The 16,615-nt window shown below is 33.7% G+C and overlaps 1 protein-coding gene across 1 annotated transcript; it reads right to left on the reverse strand.

Annotated features, from left to right (window-relative positions):
• Positions 1 to 2,599: 2,599 nt before the first annotated feature.
• Positions 2,600 to 5,232, reverse strand: LOC145312889 (uncharacterized). Its single transcript, XM_080152116.1, has 4 exons — positions 5,077 to 5,232; positions 4,159 to 4,284; positions 3,687 to 3,730; positions 2,600 to 3,225 (listed from the first exon to the last, which is right to left on the reverse strand). The coding sequence occupies exons 1-4, from the start codon at positions 5,092 to 5,094 to the stop codon at positions 2,781 to 2,783; spliced, it is 633 nt and encodes a 210-aa protein (XP_080008242.1). The 5' UTR covers positions 5,095 to 5,232; the 3' UTR covers positions 2,600 to 2,780.
• Between the last annotated feature and the right edge of the window lie 11,383 nt (positions 5,233 to 16,615).

Genomic DNA, 16,615 nt, shown 5'->3' on the forward strand with positions numbered 1-16,615 from the left:
CTATGAGGGTCTGTGGTCAAGGTACACACCACCAATGCCCAGTGTGGGGGCACCAAGGCAGGATATTTCCACAGGGTGGTTGTACTTTCACTAAGGTTCCATATCAGTATCCATTATCGTATGGTGAGGTTAATATTCACTTAATTGCAACCACAACACAAAAAAACAAACACTATTTATCACTTGGTTGCTTCACAACTCTATATTTAGTTATCACACACTTGTATACAGCACTTAGCACACGGCCTTTAGGTAGAGTTGGAATAGGAAACTGAATCTATTTTCCTTATCACACTTTGGGCAAGGATTGGGTTTCACACCATTTCTTGTTATCTATCCTTTGTTGGCTATAGAGTCGCTCCCCTCCTTGGTGGATAGCAGGGGGAGGGGTGTGTGTGTGCAATAACCCGTCACAGCGCGCTCACACACGGTTTGAACGCGCACTCACAGGCCAAACTCCTGCTTACCCCTCAACTCGCGCTCTCATTGGTCCATTTTCTTCCTTTTGTCTGACAAATTTCTCTTTGCTCCGTCTCCCGGTCTCTCTCTCTGCACGGTGGACGGAGGGGTCTGAGTGCGAAAAGAAGGGGGGACGCGTGAGGGGACGGGGTAATTCCGCCCTACCCAGGGGGGGGTCCCGTAGATTTCAGGTGACTGGGTTGTGATAAGTGGGTGGGATTCTCCTTAATCCTCGGCTTATCAGATGTCACATTGGATTATGTTCACTTTAATTTATTAGGGGCCCTCCCCTTCTATCGGGGTAGGGGCGGTTTATTTGTGGTGCTGCAAGGTTGTGGCTACAATTTTGACAAGATATTGTTATCTTGCACCTGGTTTCTATTTTTGGCTTATCAAAAGTCCAGGCAATTGTTTACCCGCCCCTGCCTTAAATCTTTTTGTTTGTCTCTCACACCAAGGTGACAATACATAAAACAGATAAGGTATCTGCTTTTCTCGGTGGGCGGCTGTGCTGTAGCCTCCCAGGGTACTCAAAACTAGCGTAGTTTTGCTCTTACTGTACACTATACTTGTAACTTCATGCACAGTTTGCAGCTATTTGGCCTGTTTCAGCCAGTCAGTGGGCATGTTTCAGCCATCTAACGCACGATTCTCCATTAGATTCGCTGCTTTCCGCGGTCCTGGAGGCCCGTCTGGTCTCCTTGCTTGTCTTTGCCGGCTCAGTCACCCGGCCACCGTTGTCTCTGGGTAGCTCCCAGCTCTCGCAGCTGCCTGCTATTCCCTTCCACCTGCTGGATACTATTACCCAGGGTAGGTTACTAAGTCTTCTTTGACGCTTGGTAGCTCCCAACTCTCGTGGCTGCCTGCTACTCACTTACACAACTGCCGGATCTAGGGTTAGACACTGTCATCCAGAGTGGGTTACTAAGGTTCTCACTTCCATAACTGCCAAATCTAGGGTTAGACACTGTTATCCAGGGTGGGTTACTAAGGTTCTCACTTCCACAACTGCCGGATCTAGGGTTAGACACTGTTATCCAGGGTGGGTGACTAAGGTTTCCTTCGCAGTTGCTTGTGTCAGAGTACCTTCATTTCAGCTGCACATCTGCTCTACACTTGTGTTTTACCATAACCTCGCAGCTGTCACCAAAAGTTGTGGTAGTGGCCGGAGTTTGTCAGCCACTTCCCGAATCCGGGTAATATGGCGGTGTGAACAGACGTGGACCAGTGTAGTTATAGAGAAGCTGTGCTTCTCTATATATATCACCAAATAACAAACAGAATATAATTTGAGATGTTGATTTATTCAGAGCTCACAAGATACTAAAGATCTACAACATAATATAAATGCATATGGATTAGGTATAGAGATAGTCAAAGGTAAATCATATAAGTAAAACATAGATAGTTGCAATGGTTAGGTAGATGGCTATCCCTGTCCGGGGGAGACAGGATAGCCCATGAAACCGCACAATAGGTAGATAAGAATAGAGGGGTTGAATGGTAGGTCTGGGTACTAAAGGGGAAGGTTTGATGATTACTGTGACAATAGTCTGTGTTGGTTGGTGGATCTATCTGGTGAAAGAAGGCTTGGAACCCCTATCCTCAGGGCTGAGGTGGTGCTGATAACTTGGTGGTTGAAGGGGAAGGGTCCGGTGCTTAAGAAGGGGGAGTGAGGGGTAACACCCCTCCCCCCACTTGCAGGACAACTGAGAGGTGAAATCAATACCATTACCCTGCATATTTGCAGGTGGTTCTACAATGGTAGAATAACAGGATTAGCTGGGTGTGTAGCATCACTATAATACCTTGGTTTCCGTCTAGCCTACCACACTAACATACCACAATAAAATTTGATTACAATTATTGAAAATATAACCTTGTATGTAAATTATGATCAAGTGCACAATTTATCAATGACAATCATTTTGTGTGATAGGCCTGTTAAACATGTTAGCCTTGTTTAAAGTTTTTTTTATATACTTTCAATGCTTCTCTATCACTAGGATATATCAGGACCTATAAGAAGCTTCACTGTAAAGGAGAACCATACCATAGATATAGAACCCTAGATTATTTATTTCTTTCAAACCACATTCATGTTTCCAAAATCTGACAATAAAAAAACTGTAATGCTCAATTATTTATTGAATAAAACACAGTGATAACATAATTTTAATAATATGATATATATACATTCAATTAAATCAGATATTTCACAAAGCATTAGTAAATTATAAATATTTATTATTAAGGGCTTAATGTAAAAATTTAAATTTTACACTGTTTTCAAAACTAGCAAAACTGATGCAGCATATACTTCAACATACATTAAGAGTAATGCATCCAAAAAAGTAACATATCTCATTTGTGCACCCAACACTTACACCAAATCCCGCAACCTTAGCACTAACCCCACTAGGCCCAACATCAAACCCTGTGTCAGCACGCAGACCTAGGTTGGCCCCTATGTTCACGTTATTGCCAAGATCAACATTACTATTGACAGCATCGTATCCTGCACTAACTTTAGCCTTTATCCCACCAATGCCTGCTCCAAGGCCTGCTCCAAGCATTCCTTGATGAAAATTGACCTCAGCTTTACGATCTTTAAACTTGAAAAGTGAACCTTCCACATTTGCATCTGCCATGAAACCTCCAAGTCCATACTGAGCCTTTGCGTTAGCTGATCCACTGTAAATCTCATCATAGTCAGTCCTGCGAGCTGCAGCTCCTACCTCAGCTCTGTGAACTCTACCATGGTATCTAAATAAAATATATATATGTGAATGTAAGCTTAAATTTAATTTTATTATGGATAGAATTATTGATTGACTCCAGAGTTAAAATTCCAGATGAAATCCTTACTAGTTGTCAAGCCAAGATTTAATGGAAATTATGTCCCTGTATTGAATTAATTTTAAGGGATATTTAGCTGAGATGGCATAAGATCAATTCCAAGCCTTAATAGAGCATGCAATTAATAATTATTTCCAAATCCTAACTCCTCCCAAACGCACCAAATACAAATGCTTTTAAGATCAAACTTTTATGAATGCCTGTACTTCATAAACTACTTTTAAAAAAAAATAACCCATTAAATGTCAGAATTTAATCGTGAGTTATTGATACATATGGATGTTTTAAAAGACAATTCATAATATATTAGTACATGACATAAAACTTTATTTGATTAAATACATTCTTCAGATGTACACATATATTTCCTGTTTAGCTCGTTGATCACATTCGATGAGCCTCTCGTCTTACCCTAAAAAAAAAGAATTTTGATAGAAGATCAAAAATGGATAAATGTTTTAAACAAAAAATAATCAATTAATACAGTTTTCAAATTTGAGTTCTACACTTCAAGGCATTAAAAGAATATTGATTAAGTCTAACAAAATATGCCCCCTCCTTCTAGCTTTTTTAATGTATTTATTTTGTAAGCTGTGACTGAATACCACCAGATTGCAACAGGGGCAGAGACAGAGGGGGGCAATATTAGCATTTTAGGAGGTAGGATATACCCTCTCCAAAAATAGTTAAAAACCTTCTGAGTACCTTTAAATAGCTTTGCTGTGAATGAGAACTATATCAGTTTAGCAGTTAGCAAGTTAGCTTTATAATAGGATTGTTGTGAGATGTGTTTTTAATTAATGATGGAAAGGGATGAAATGGTTTGGAAGTTAAACTAACCTTATTGTTAGTATCTCTCTCCCAATGAGATGACCACTGAGGTGCCCTTTTCTCCCGTGAGATGCTACTAGAGTCACTAGATTCGTTGGGACGAGCTAAGGTCAGTCCGAGACAAAAACACAAAACCTTAATAAAATAGAAGAGCATAAAAATTTGCATCTAAAATGTTGTTAAAGGAAGCCTGCAAGAAATACAAATCTTTAACTGCTGAGAGACTGCCACAAGTAGATACATTATTACATATATCCCAAATTTAAAACGTTCAGGTTCAATAACAAAAAAGTTATAAGTATTGAAAAATGACATTTTAGGTATATTAAAATTTTAAAAGTTTTCTATTGCTCATAATAGAAATTAAAACATTAAATTACGTTGCCTAGACACAAAATTACAAGCTTTTCTTTGGCAGAAATTTAGGTTACCGGTAACTGTTTACATTTTTCAATAAACACCACATTTCATAGTTAAAATCATTGAAATAAAATGGGTTTAATTTGCGTTTGTAAGCATAAAATCATAGCAGAAACAAATGAAACTATTTCAAGCTGAGCTGTGATTGGGTGTTGAGCTGATTCAGACTTCTGATTTTTTGACTGGGTATTTTTAACAGATCTATAGTATAGATGTATATGCTCCTACTTGGCTGTGTTAATACTCCCATCACTATTGGTCAATTTTATATGACCCAATTAAGAGTTGGCACCAGGACATTGTGATTTAGTGTTTTACTCTAAATTTATGTTAATTGTAAAAAAATAATAAGTTACTGGCAACCTAAATATATGACGAAAATAAAAGTTGTTTCTTGGCTAGGGAGTTAACCAAAAACATAATTGTGTTAGGATCTTAATCTCCTTATTAACGCAATACAATAAGGTTATTTTCTGTCCTTCAAAATAATAAGGCTTAGAATATTACCAGAAGTTTAAAATGCATGGTGAATAGTTTGTTTTTGCTTCTTGTAAGTCAAAGAGGAACAGTTGAACTGAGTTATTTCTTACACCCACACATGCTTTTATATACATTTACACGTGTCATGACATTATTATGAGATGTGATTTGATGTCAACAACAACTTGCTTTAACTTGGAAATTTGAAAGATTTCTGTTTAGTTAGAAATTTTTTGTACTTAGCACACCCCACCCGAAGTCTTGTTAGGTTAGAAAAAAAATGGAAACTGTTTACACAGGATGTACTGGGATCTTTTGGTGAGTTCAGAACATGCTCTTCTTAAATTGAATTAGCCTCTTTTCATTGTAGAAAATTTTAAGATTACTTTTGGTGATTAAATTTTACTTTTATTTTTAGAGTACCTTCATCTAACCTCCTTTATGGTCTTATTTTGTCTTTTATGTTCTTTTATCTTAAATTGTTAAACATACATAAACAATTGATAGTCTGTAAAGAAATTCTTTAAGCCATTAAGTAATAATAAAAAAAAAAATTTCGTTTTGACTTTAGTAACGCCATCAACAAAAAAGCCATTTCATTTTCTTAAATTGGACCATCTATTCTCTGGAAAAATATGTTATCAATTATAGATATTCATTTTATTCTAACTAGTTCTATAACTGATTAATCTTTTTAAAAAAAATTAGCTTTCTTTCTTTGCACTTACTTGTACTTGTTTTTTTATACATGAGAACAACTGTATAGTAGCAAAGCTACTTTAAAATCAATTTTGTTTAAAGCATAGATTAGCAAACTAAGATCTTTACAACAGCCCTCTGTTTGTTAGTGGACCAGGGTAAAGGGAAGGAAGGCAGTTTGTACACTTTCACGTAAACAGTGAGCTCTGAGGCACATGTTTAACCCTTAATGGTCCAATTTTTTCTATCTCATTTTTTGTGTGTGAAAGCTAGAGGGATATAACTCAGTGATTTTTAAAATATGGGTATGGCAAATAACTGGATGTTGAAATGTTTTGAATATCTCCATCCTGGCGGGCGCAGGATGCCATCAAACCTAGCAGGGTCATCTAGGTAAAGAGCAAATTTTTTTTTTACTTAAAGCAAATCATTTTTTCTCACCAAAATACTAAAATATCCTCTTGTAGTAAACCCTTATATAAAATATAGGTGTTCAAGTCAATTTCATGTTCCAGGCAATTTTTGACTTAGAAACTTAAAATTTTAAATTTAAGCTATTCTTATATGTCTACATAATGTATTAAAATTTCATAAAGAGTTCATAAGATTTACATACGGATAAACATTTCCTGAAAAAATTAGCATTCTATCTTTTAAAGGAGCTGAGAAAATCATGTTTCCCTCTTTTTTTCTCTTACTAATGTACATGTAATGGACGGACATTTCAAATTATAGAGCAGCGTTGCTACTAAAAAAAGTAATACACTGTTAAATTTTATTTAATAAGGATGACAAATTACCTTCTTAGTCTTAGCGGTGAGACCGCTCCTTAGCCGCTTTTTAGCGGCCGGCCACTAAATATTAAAACAGCAGTAAAGTGGCCAATTTTAAAGCTAGGATTACCAAGTTTTAGGGGAAACTTTTATCTATCACAACAAAAAAATTCTGACCATCAACAAAAAACGGCAAATAATGGAAAACGCCATTTGCAGCAGTTTCAGCGGTTGCTGGTGCCAATTATTATTTTTATCTGTTTCTGATCACAATAAAAGACTACATAAAAAATTTGGCTGATCTAGAGCTGTTTTAAAATTCGGCTTAGAGCCCCCCCCCCCCCCTTGATCTGTAAGGGTTAAATCATTTTGACAAGAAAAACATGTACAAAGAAGTGCAAAGAAAGAAAGGTAGATTTTTGGAATTGATACCATATTTTACCCAAGTATAGACTATTCCATTCATAAAAAAAAGTTTTTGATATAAGGCCATGCTTTTTCCCTAATCAACATCCAGGTAAAAATGACTTGTGAAGTTCTGTGCTCTTAAACATAAATAAATGTGTTAATTTAAAGGTTTACGATTGTCAAGCAAGTTTAAAGGAAAAGTTCTAGGTATAAAACTCATGTCAACTCTGGAAATTGTTCAAATGAGAACAAAATTACGATTTTAACATTTTTGTGTTGTGTTGTTAGGCTTCTTCTGTTCATGTGTGATTTATTTGTATAAGAAGTGCAATTATATGAAGATACTTGTATTTTTCTTGAAAATATCTAATTTCATGTTTCAACTGTTTGCTGTGTAAAAGATGATTTTACTGCAATACTTTGAAATAAAACTCTTAAAAATTATAAAAGCTGGAAAAATGTTAGAGACCTTTTTAGAAAGTTCCAATATCTGTCGAATTTGCATGACGAAAATGAAAGACAAAATAAGACAATAAAGGAGGTTAGGTGAACGTACTCTAAAAATAAAATTTTTTTCACCAAAAGTAATTTTAAAATTTTATGCAATGGGAAGGTATTAATTCAATATAGGGAAAGCATGTTCTGAACTCACCATTAGGTCCCAGTACATTAAGGGTTAAAGGACTTTTTTTGTGTGGCCTTCCTAGATTTTTTGCTGACTATGAGTTCGCTGCTTTGTCCCATAAACATCATTTTTATAATATAATTTGTCATTAGTATTACAATGGTAATACTTGTTTTCTCATACTTTTGAATTCTCAGCAATATATACAATTATATAAAGTCTGTTAGTTTTTAAAAGCGAAGCTTTTCTATAATTAGGGTCGGTCCGTCCGTCCGTCCGTCCGTACGTCCGTCCGTCCGTACGTCCGTCACGGATAGCTTTTTTCCGTTAATTTAGGCATGTTAGAATTGTCCTATCGATTTCAAATTTTGCATGGTGATTCCTTTAGTAGTTAGGTACGATTTAGAAAGCGTAGCAACTCTATAATCATTACCAAAATGTCCGTACGTCCATTTTAAACATGTTGATTTTTTTACTTTTTTAAATAGCTTTTTTCGTTAATTTAGGTATGTTAGAATTGTCCTATCGATTTCAAATTTTGCATGGTAGTTCCTGTAATAGTTAGGTTCGAGTTAGAAAGCGTAGCAACTCTATAATCATTACCAGAATGTCCGTACGTCCATTTTAAACATGTTAAATTTTTTAACATTTTTAACAACAAATTTATATGTGATCTAATTATCCGATTGGTCTGATTTTTGGTATACTGATTCCTGAGACAACAAAGTACAATATTATAAGCGAAGCAACTCTATAATCAAGTCCTAAAAATGTAAGTATGTCCATAATCATTATCCTGTATCAAGCAGTTTTTCAACAAATTTACTTACGATTTTGCTTTGACTCTTATACATGCATTCTGATTATTCAGTTCTGACATTATACAAGTGTTAATGTCCGTTTGTACTACCGTTTCAGAGCTTCGCTTTTATGGATGTTGTCATCCTTGTTTTATATGTTTGATCATGTATTTCGCCATAACAAAACAGATCAAACAGCACAAAACTAGTACTTATATTTCCAAAAACTAGAGTTTATTATGGTTTTAACATTATGCATATATTTTTTCTACCATTAACACAAGCTGCGCAGTTTGAATTTCAAAAAGGTCTGCATTTTTTTGCTCACCCTTTATGCATGAAAACCATAGAATTGTAGTAAGGTGCAAGCCCAATTCGTAGAATTTTTGGAATAGTTTTGCTTTGAGAAATTATAAATTCTAACTGTTTTAGAGCTTGCAATAAAGCAGGTGAAACTTAATAATATTGCCAATATTTGTTCATGTATCATGTATTGTGAAAATCTGTTATTTGTTAGTCTCCCCACCCCTTCTCCTCTGACAAACAGGCCAGGGAGGAAGGGATAGGAGCCCTAACTGTCAATTAATATGTGTATTTATTATGTTTCTGTGTTTCCCTGATTATGTATCCATTGTCATTGTGTAGTTTAGTTCTGTATTAACCTTTTGAATCTATTTACCCTGTAAATAGATTTATTTTGTCATTGTTGATATCTAGGATTGAAGCTCAACTATAGTAAAAGTTGACACAGTCCATACGTCTTTCGGTTACATCATAAGAACTCGTTAACCAGGGGTTTGGGTTACCACAAAATAATTAGAAAAATATCTTTTTTAGACTTTTAAAAAAAGTTTGATTCTTTTCAATAAATTTTTTTTAAAGAAGAATTTATGCATTGATTAATATATGACATAATTTAGATATATATTTTTAAAAATTCTATCTTTTTCAGGATGATATACATGTTAGAAAAAATAATTAGCCCAAAAAGTAAAACAAAAAGCATTTTAATTTGGTAATACAATGATTTTTTAAATCTTAATTTTGGGGATGATGGTCCTAATGATGCTATACTGGTGATGATGGTGCTCCAGATGGTAATAAAGTACATGAGCTTTATGACTACATATGTAATGAACTATGATCCAATTTTTCAATTTAGTATTAGTATCCATTAAGAAGATATAATCTGAAATATAACCATCTTTAAAAACTACAGTATTTAACTAAAGAATTAAAAACCGTGATTGTATACGTATTTCTTTTGATTTGAGGCTGCTACAAATACAAACATGGACCATAGTTCAATAGATAAGTTGTCATAATTGTCAGGAAATTTTATAACATCTGGGTCATCATGACCACCAGTAAGATCATCAAACCCAAAATTAAATTATATTTTTTTTTACCATATCAAAAAAATTTTTGTAAACTTTTCGGGCAATCTTTTATCTCTAACAAGTATTTAAGTACATCCAGAAAACTGGAGGTTAACTGCTGTCCTCTAAAGTGATAGGGGTCTAATTTCTTATTTTCAAAACTTTCTTTATTTGAAATACAAATACTATCTACCTAAAATTATTTCATATAATAATCAATGCATAAATCCCTCTAAAAAAAGTTTATTGAACAGAATCAAACTTTAAAAAAGAGAGAATAGTTAAAGAAAAGGAGATTTTCTATTGATTTTATTGTTTTCATACATATAATAAGTTACACCCAAATTTGTATATTATTAAAGTATTTTTTAGTTTTCCATGAAATAGAGAGATATTCAAAAACAGGATTTCTGGGCATGTGAGGAAAATTTTGCCTCCAGACAGACTCTCAATCATATGGGTCTAAAAATTTCTTCTTCTTTAGTCACAGTAGATTGCATGTCTACAATCAAATAAAAAGTTGAGTTGATAAGAAACCTTAGGAAACAGCTAAAAAAAATGATATGCAAAGCACAGGCAAAATAATATGTGTTGTTGTGAGCTGAGTGTGTGTGTGGCCTTGGAAGTGAGTGAATGTGTGTCTGTGTATGTGCGCTGAGTTAGTGTATGTGGATCCAGATATTTCATCATAAAAAGAAATATTTGTTGCAATATACATTCATGCTATGTGCGTGCATGTCACAAATAAGGGGCGAGAGCAAGAAGATTATTTCAACACAAAATGAAATATTTGTTTGTGTAAACATTCTGTGCTAGGTGTATCTATGGAGGGGGTGGGGTAGAGTATAGCCAGATATTTCAACATAAAATTAAATATTTGTTTTGATAAACATTTATGCTAGGTGCCTGCACAGATTTTATGTCAGGGGAGGGGAAGTGTATTAGCGTTGAGGGTTATTTAAACATTAAATAAATTATTTGTTGTATCATACATTTAACCCTTAACAGTCGGGCCCCTTGCCGCACTTTTATTGGTCGAGGGGGGGGGGGTCAACGTCCACCCCTATTATCTCAGCTCCTATTAGAGCTAGAGGGCTAAAAATTTTTGTGCATGTCCCCTGTTTGATAATAAATTTCCTACTATAAGTGAATCAAAGTTAATTTCCGCTTCCTTTACCATTTTATTTAACAACCTTAGTTTTTAGGTACTTTTTACTTTAAAATTTCAAAAGGCTGGGATTTTCTTATTTTCAAAGCTAGAAAAATTATTTTTTCCGAAAATGTTTATCTTTATATAAATTTTATATTAGAGATCTCAAAAAATAAATTTCGGCGGCCGCAGCTGTACTTGGCAGCTGCCTGCCGCCGTGGTGGGCGGTCGGCGAGAAAAAGCTTAAGTTTAAAATTTTAAGTCTCTCAGTCAAAAATTGCGATCACAGGAGGCTTTTTAAGATTTCTGGAGACCTGCAGGATCATACCTGGAACCCAAAATAGACTTAAACACCTGTATTTTATAAACGGGTTTACTACTAGAGGATATTTTAGTATTTTGATAAAATAAAATGCTTTGTTTAAGTAAAAAAAAATATTTTTGCTCTTTACCTGGATGACCCTGCCAGAATGGAGATATTAAAAAATTTCTAACTCTCAGTTATGCGTCATACCCATACATAAAAAGTCACGCAGTTTGGGCTCTTTATCTTTCACACACAGAAAATGAGATAGAAAAACCGGAAGGGTGGCGTTCAAGGCCCCCCCCCCCCCACCGTTGAGGGTTAAGACTAGATTTATGGAGAGATGTTTCAAACAAAGTGTGTAGGGTTGGGTTAATTCAACATGAAAAATAAATCTAATAATACAATTGCAAAAATAACCTGCGATCTTTATATAAAAGTAAAAGTCTGTCTGTGTGTACCGAAGGATTTTGCTAACAGCTGTAGCTTCTCATAGGTCCTGGATAGGTTTAGATATATTTTGATGGATGTTACCACCAACTCCAAAGAAAAATCGACCCCAGAAAAAAAATAATATCCCCGAAAATTTTGTTCTAAAGTTTGTTTTAAAGTTTAGGGTAAACTTCTGAATGTATGGCGAATGTTGTAATTGAAATTTGCTGTATTATGTGTTTATCCAACAAGGATGATTTAGTTCATGTAACAACAACAATTTAGCTGAAATCCTTATAATAACATATAAAGTAACAGTATATTATAAACTATGGCTACGCCCCTAGAGGCCTCTAGTGGCACTTGAGGAGGGGAGAGTCGAATTTGATAGATTTTTTTTGAAAATGGGTCGTCCAGTGGCGTAGTATACAGAGATAGGCTTTTTATATGTAAAAAAATTACTAAATATATATAGCTTAAATATCTATGATCTAAATTTATTTGGAAATTTATCTATTTGTATTTTACAGTATGGCTTCCAAACCGATTAATATCCGCTGGATTAGAACTGGTTCTTATCCATGCTGAAAAATATTTATAGTATCGTAATACAGACAAATTTCCATGAATAATATAATAAAAATCATAAAAAATACCAGTTTTTTTGGCTAAGGGTTTTGGCCCCTCGAGGCTAACAAAACTCATTATTTGTCATTTAACTGTACGTGGAAAGCTGTCTATAATACGATGCGATAAATAACTCTTATATTTTTTGCTAAGTTATGACTAAATTGATTGATAATTTGATTAAATTTCAGTTTTATTGCAATAATGAATGTACTTTTTGGAATGAAAAAAGGGTTAGGCATATTAATTTTATGCTATGAAAGGATTGTCTAGTGTTTGTTTATCTTTTTATTTTAGATTTCAGAAGCTTAGTAATTTTTAACGTAGACTTTTAATTCTAATTCATACAACCTCAAAGGGAACTTAAGAAATGTAAGAAGAAAAATAAATAAAATAAAGGATCATTTTTAGAAATTTATAAATAATTATTTTTTTTCAACATGTGCAGTACTCTGCGAATTGAAATTGCTTCCAGCTGCCAGTTTTTATAATTTTTCATTGTTAGGATAGGGAACATGAGGCACCACTTCACTACTCAACTCTTGTCTATTGACTGCCTTTCTGAAAACCATCGCATTGGTTTTAGTGAATAGTAGTGTGGTATTCCTTGTTTCCAGCAATATTTAACAACATTATACAAAAAATCAACATTTCCATTATACATACATACATATTATGAAAATCTCGTTATAAATTACTTCTTTTTCTCATTTATAACAAAAATAAATTTTAGATACAAATTTTGAATATGATATGTTGGTTGTATTGTATTGGTAGCTTTATGGTGATCAGATCATAATTGGGTGTTGGTAGGATTGTGTGTGTATCTTGCTTTATATATGATTTAGCGAAGTTGCCCAAGAGGTTTGATCCACTATTTTTTCGTATTTTAAATTTAAAAGAAAAATTTAAATTTTTTTGTTTTTGTTTTTGGGTGGGGGGGGGGGGGTTAGTCGACTCCACTATTTTAATTTTAGTTTTAAAAAGAAAAAAACATCTTGGGTGGTTTTTAAATAATTTTTTGGGGGGGTTGGGGGTGTCCCGCCCCCTAAGAAAATAATTATAAACCTTCCCGGGACCTATGAGAAGCTACCCTGTAAAGGCTAACCAGAACGGTTCAGCGGTTAGCGAGATCCTTCGCTGCAAACAGACAAACATACAGACAAACAAACAGACAGGCAGACATCGTTCTACTTTGTATTATAGATATCAAGTATTTATTTGTTGTATTATATTCTGTTTTACATAAATAGATATAACACATAGGTTTGAGCTTCTGTTTTAAAGAGTGGTTTATATTTTGATAACAACCAGAAGAAACCAGGCTCCAAGCTTGATGCCGAACACAGTAATAGTGTCTGACTGATTATGACGTAACAAAAAAAATTAGCCAATGAGAGGCCGTTATTGACCAATGGTAAAATCTATAGTGGCCTCTCATTGGCTAATTTTTTTGTTACGTCATAATCAGTCACACACTATTACTGTGTTCTTGATGCCACATGTAAGTCATGAAACAAACAGACAAAGAAGATAAAATATAGAATTGAAATCCTCAAATATTTCTTACAAATTGAAGGAAAGTCTTGCTTGCGCAATAAAAAAAGTTATAACCAACTTAAATTGTACGATTATCAAGTTTGGACAAAACTGAAATAATACTTTTTAAAAAGAAAATATATTGAATGTGCTAATATCATTATTTTTGTCTAAATATTTCTTTGCTATTTTATTTCTAAATTCACGTTTAAATTCAATTTTGTACATGGTTTTGCACATTATTTAAGTTTTAATTCATTGTGAATGGCCAAATGCTAGTCAAACTATTAAAAAGGCATTAATTTAAATAATATATCTAGGTAATTTCTGAAATCATTCGATTTTATTAAGAGTTAGATTGACTTTTGGGACTTTCAAAAGTTCATATTTTAATATTTATTTCAGACTAGCCAGGCAGATTCGTCTACCGGGATTCTATTCTATACTTTATCTTCTTTGCAAATAAAAAAACATGAGAAAAATACATATCATTTTTACTCATTTAGTATGAGTCATTTATCGTATTATGTTATAGATAGCTTTTCGTGGATATTAATATTAAATAAGTATAAGATTAAACCAGATTTGTTAGTCCTGGAGGACCTGGTTAACAAAACTGGATTTAATTTTATGGTTATTTATTCTTGGGGTAATACTGTATGCTGTATATGATTTTTCGAATAGGCTGAAGACCGGTTCTAATCCAGTGGGTATCAATTGTTTTTGAAAACATACTGGAAAACTTTTTCTTGGTCTTTATACATTTACATGTGTACATAATTTTATCAAGTTCAAGCTTGGCATGGTGATTTATGTAACAATTGTCTACAATTTAGATAGCAAAGTACCTCTTTCATTAATACCAGAAAGTCCGTAGGTCCGTATGTATGTATAGATCTTTTTTTACTTTTTTGGCAAGAATATTGACAACATGACATGACAACATCCATAAAAGAGAGGGCTCTAAAATGGTAAGACAAATGAAAATTAACACATGTAGAGTGTCAGAACTGAATTAACAGATAATTAATGCATAAGCCTAGACAAAAATATAGGTAAATTTGTTGCAAAACTGCTTAAATATATGATACTGTTTAAGGACATGCTTACAGTTTTAGGACTTGATTATATAGCTGCTTTGCTTATAACATTGTACCTTGTTGTTTTAGGAATCAGTATACCAAAAATCAGATAATTTTAACATTTGTAGTCAGAAAAGTAAAATTCAGCATGTTTAAATAGATGTACGAACTTTCTGGTAACGATTATAGAGTTGCTGCGCATTCTAAGATGTACCTAACTGTTATAGGAATCATCATCCAAAGTTTGAAATCGCAAGGACAATTTAAACAGACGGAAAAAAAGCTTCTCTTTTAAAAATAAAGGAATCTAAGTATGGGACAATGGATCGAATATTTTAGTGGTCTTCAAATAAAGTAGCTTTGCTCCCATTATGAGTTTAAGAATTGATCACACATATATCTGTAATACAAAGTAGAAAGATGTCTGTCTGTCCGGCTGTCTGAAGCTTAAGATTAAATGGCTAAATAGCAGAGGTAAGTTTTTAAATAGTGTCTTTACGTCTTTAAGAAAAGTAATGCCGCGACAATAAACGATTTCATCCATACGAAAAATTGCATCTTGGGGCAAAAAAACTAGGTTTAATATTATAATTGTTCATTTTGTATCCGCGGAACTTATTATCCATTTCAGAAAAAAATAGGTATTGGATTTCATAATGGCAGTATTAAATATTTTTTATTTCAACATAATAATCTATGCTTGTTTGGCAGTTTAAACTTGTTAGGTTTCTAGGTATATTGTCAACCTTGTTATATTGAAAAGTTCATTTACCAGGTGTATAGAAACTACAAAAATTTGCGTTTTCTCTCAAATTGCATTTATGTGTACAACATTTCCCCCCCATATGAGATAAAGATCCATGACGGGAGGGGTAGTTTTTCAGATGACAAGTAATAAAATGCCGTTTCTTGCGGTCGTACGAAATGTTAGAAGGATGACGCAAATTTTAGATCTGAGTTTTCGCTATGTGATTTACTATTTTTCTCTATAAGATAAAAGCGATGCTTAAAAGGTTATTTAGATTGCTATAATATAAAGAAATTTTTTTGCCGTTTCTTGCGAACGACCGCAAGAAACGGCATTTTATTACTAGTCATCACACCCTCAGGGGTTAGACATAGGGAGGGGGAAATTAAACCTTCTTTAAATTTTCAATTTTTTAGAAATAAGGGGGGGTGTCATTGATCGACAGGAGTTTTGAGGGAAATGCGTGAAATATGTAAGATAACATTATTTATTTAATGCATATAGGAAAATTATACGTGGATATATTGACAGGGGAAAATTTGTCGTCAATTTATCTTGCTAATATGGACCTCTGTTCGCTCATCCAGTAGGTGGGGAAGGGATTGGGTAAAGGGGTTAAATTAACAGTTTTTTGTTAATTTAGTCAGCTAGGTGAATTACTTTATAATAAGAGTGCATAAAAATCTGGTGCAACATCCACATAATAATATATCCATTATTAATTGTGTATGATATTCAAAAGTAGACATAGACTAAATTAGATAGAAATAATAAATGTCACCGTTTTTTCAAAGCGAATCTTTCCTATAATTAGGGTCGGTCCGGCCGTCCGTCCGTTACAGCTAGCTCTTTTCGTAAATTTAAACAGGTTAGAATTGTCCTATTGATTTTAAACTGTGTATGATGATTCCTGTAGTAGTTAAGTAAGATTTAGAAAGCGTAACAACTCTATAATCGTTACCAGAATGTCCGTATGTCCATTTTAAACATGCTGTTTTTT

Source organism: Acartia tonsa, chromosome 2 (assembly GCF_053477335.1).
Source record: "Acartia tonsa isolate MP-2025a chromosome 2, ASM5347733v1, whole genome shotgun sequence".
In the NCBI taxonomy this organism is placed as follows: Eukaryota; Metazoa; Arthropoda; class Copepoda; order Calanoida; family Acartiidae; genus Acartia; species Acartia tonsa.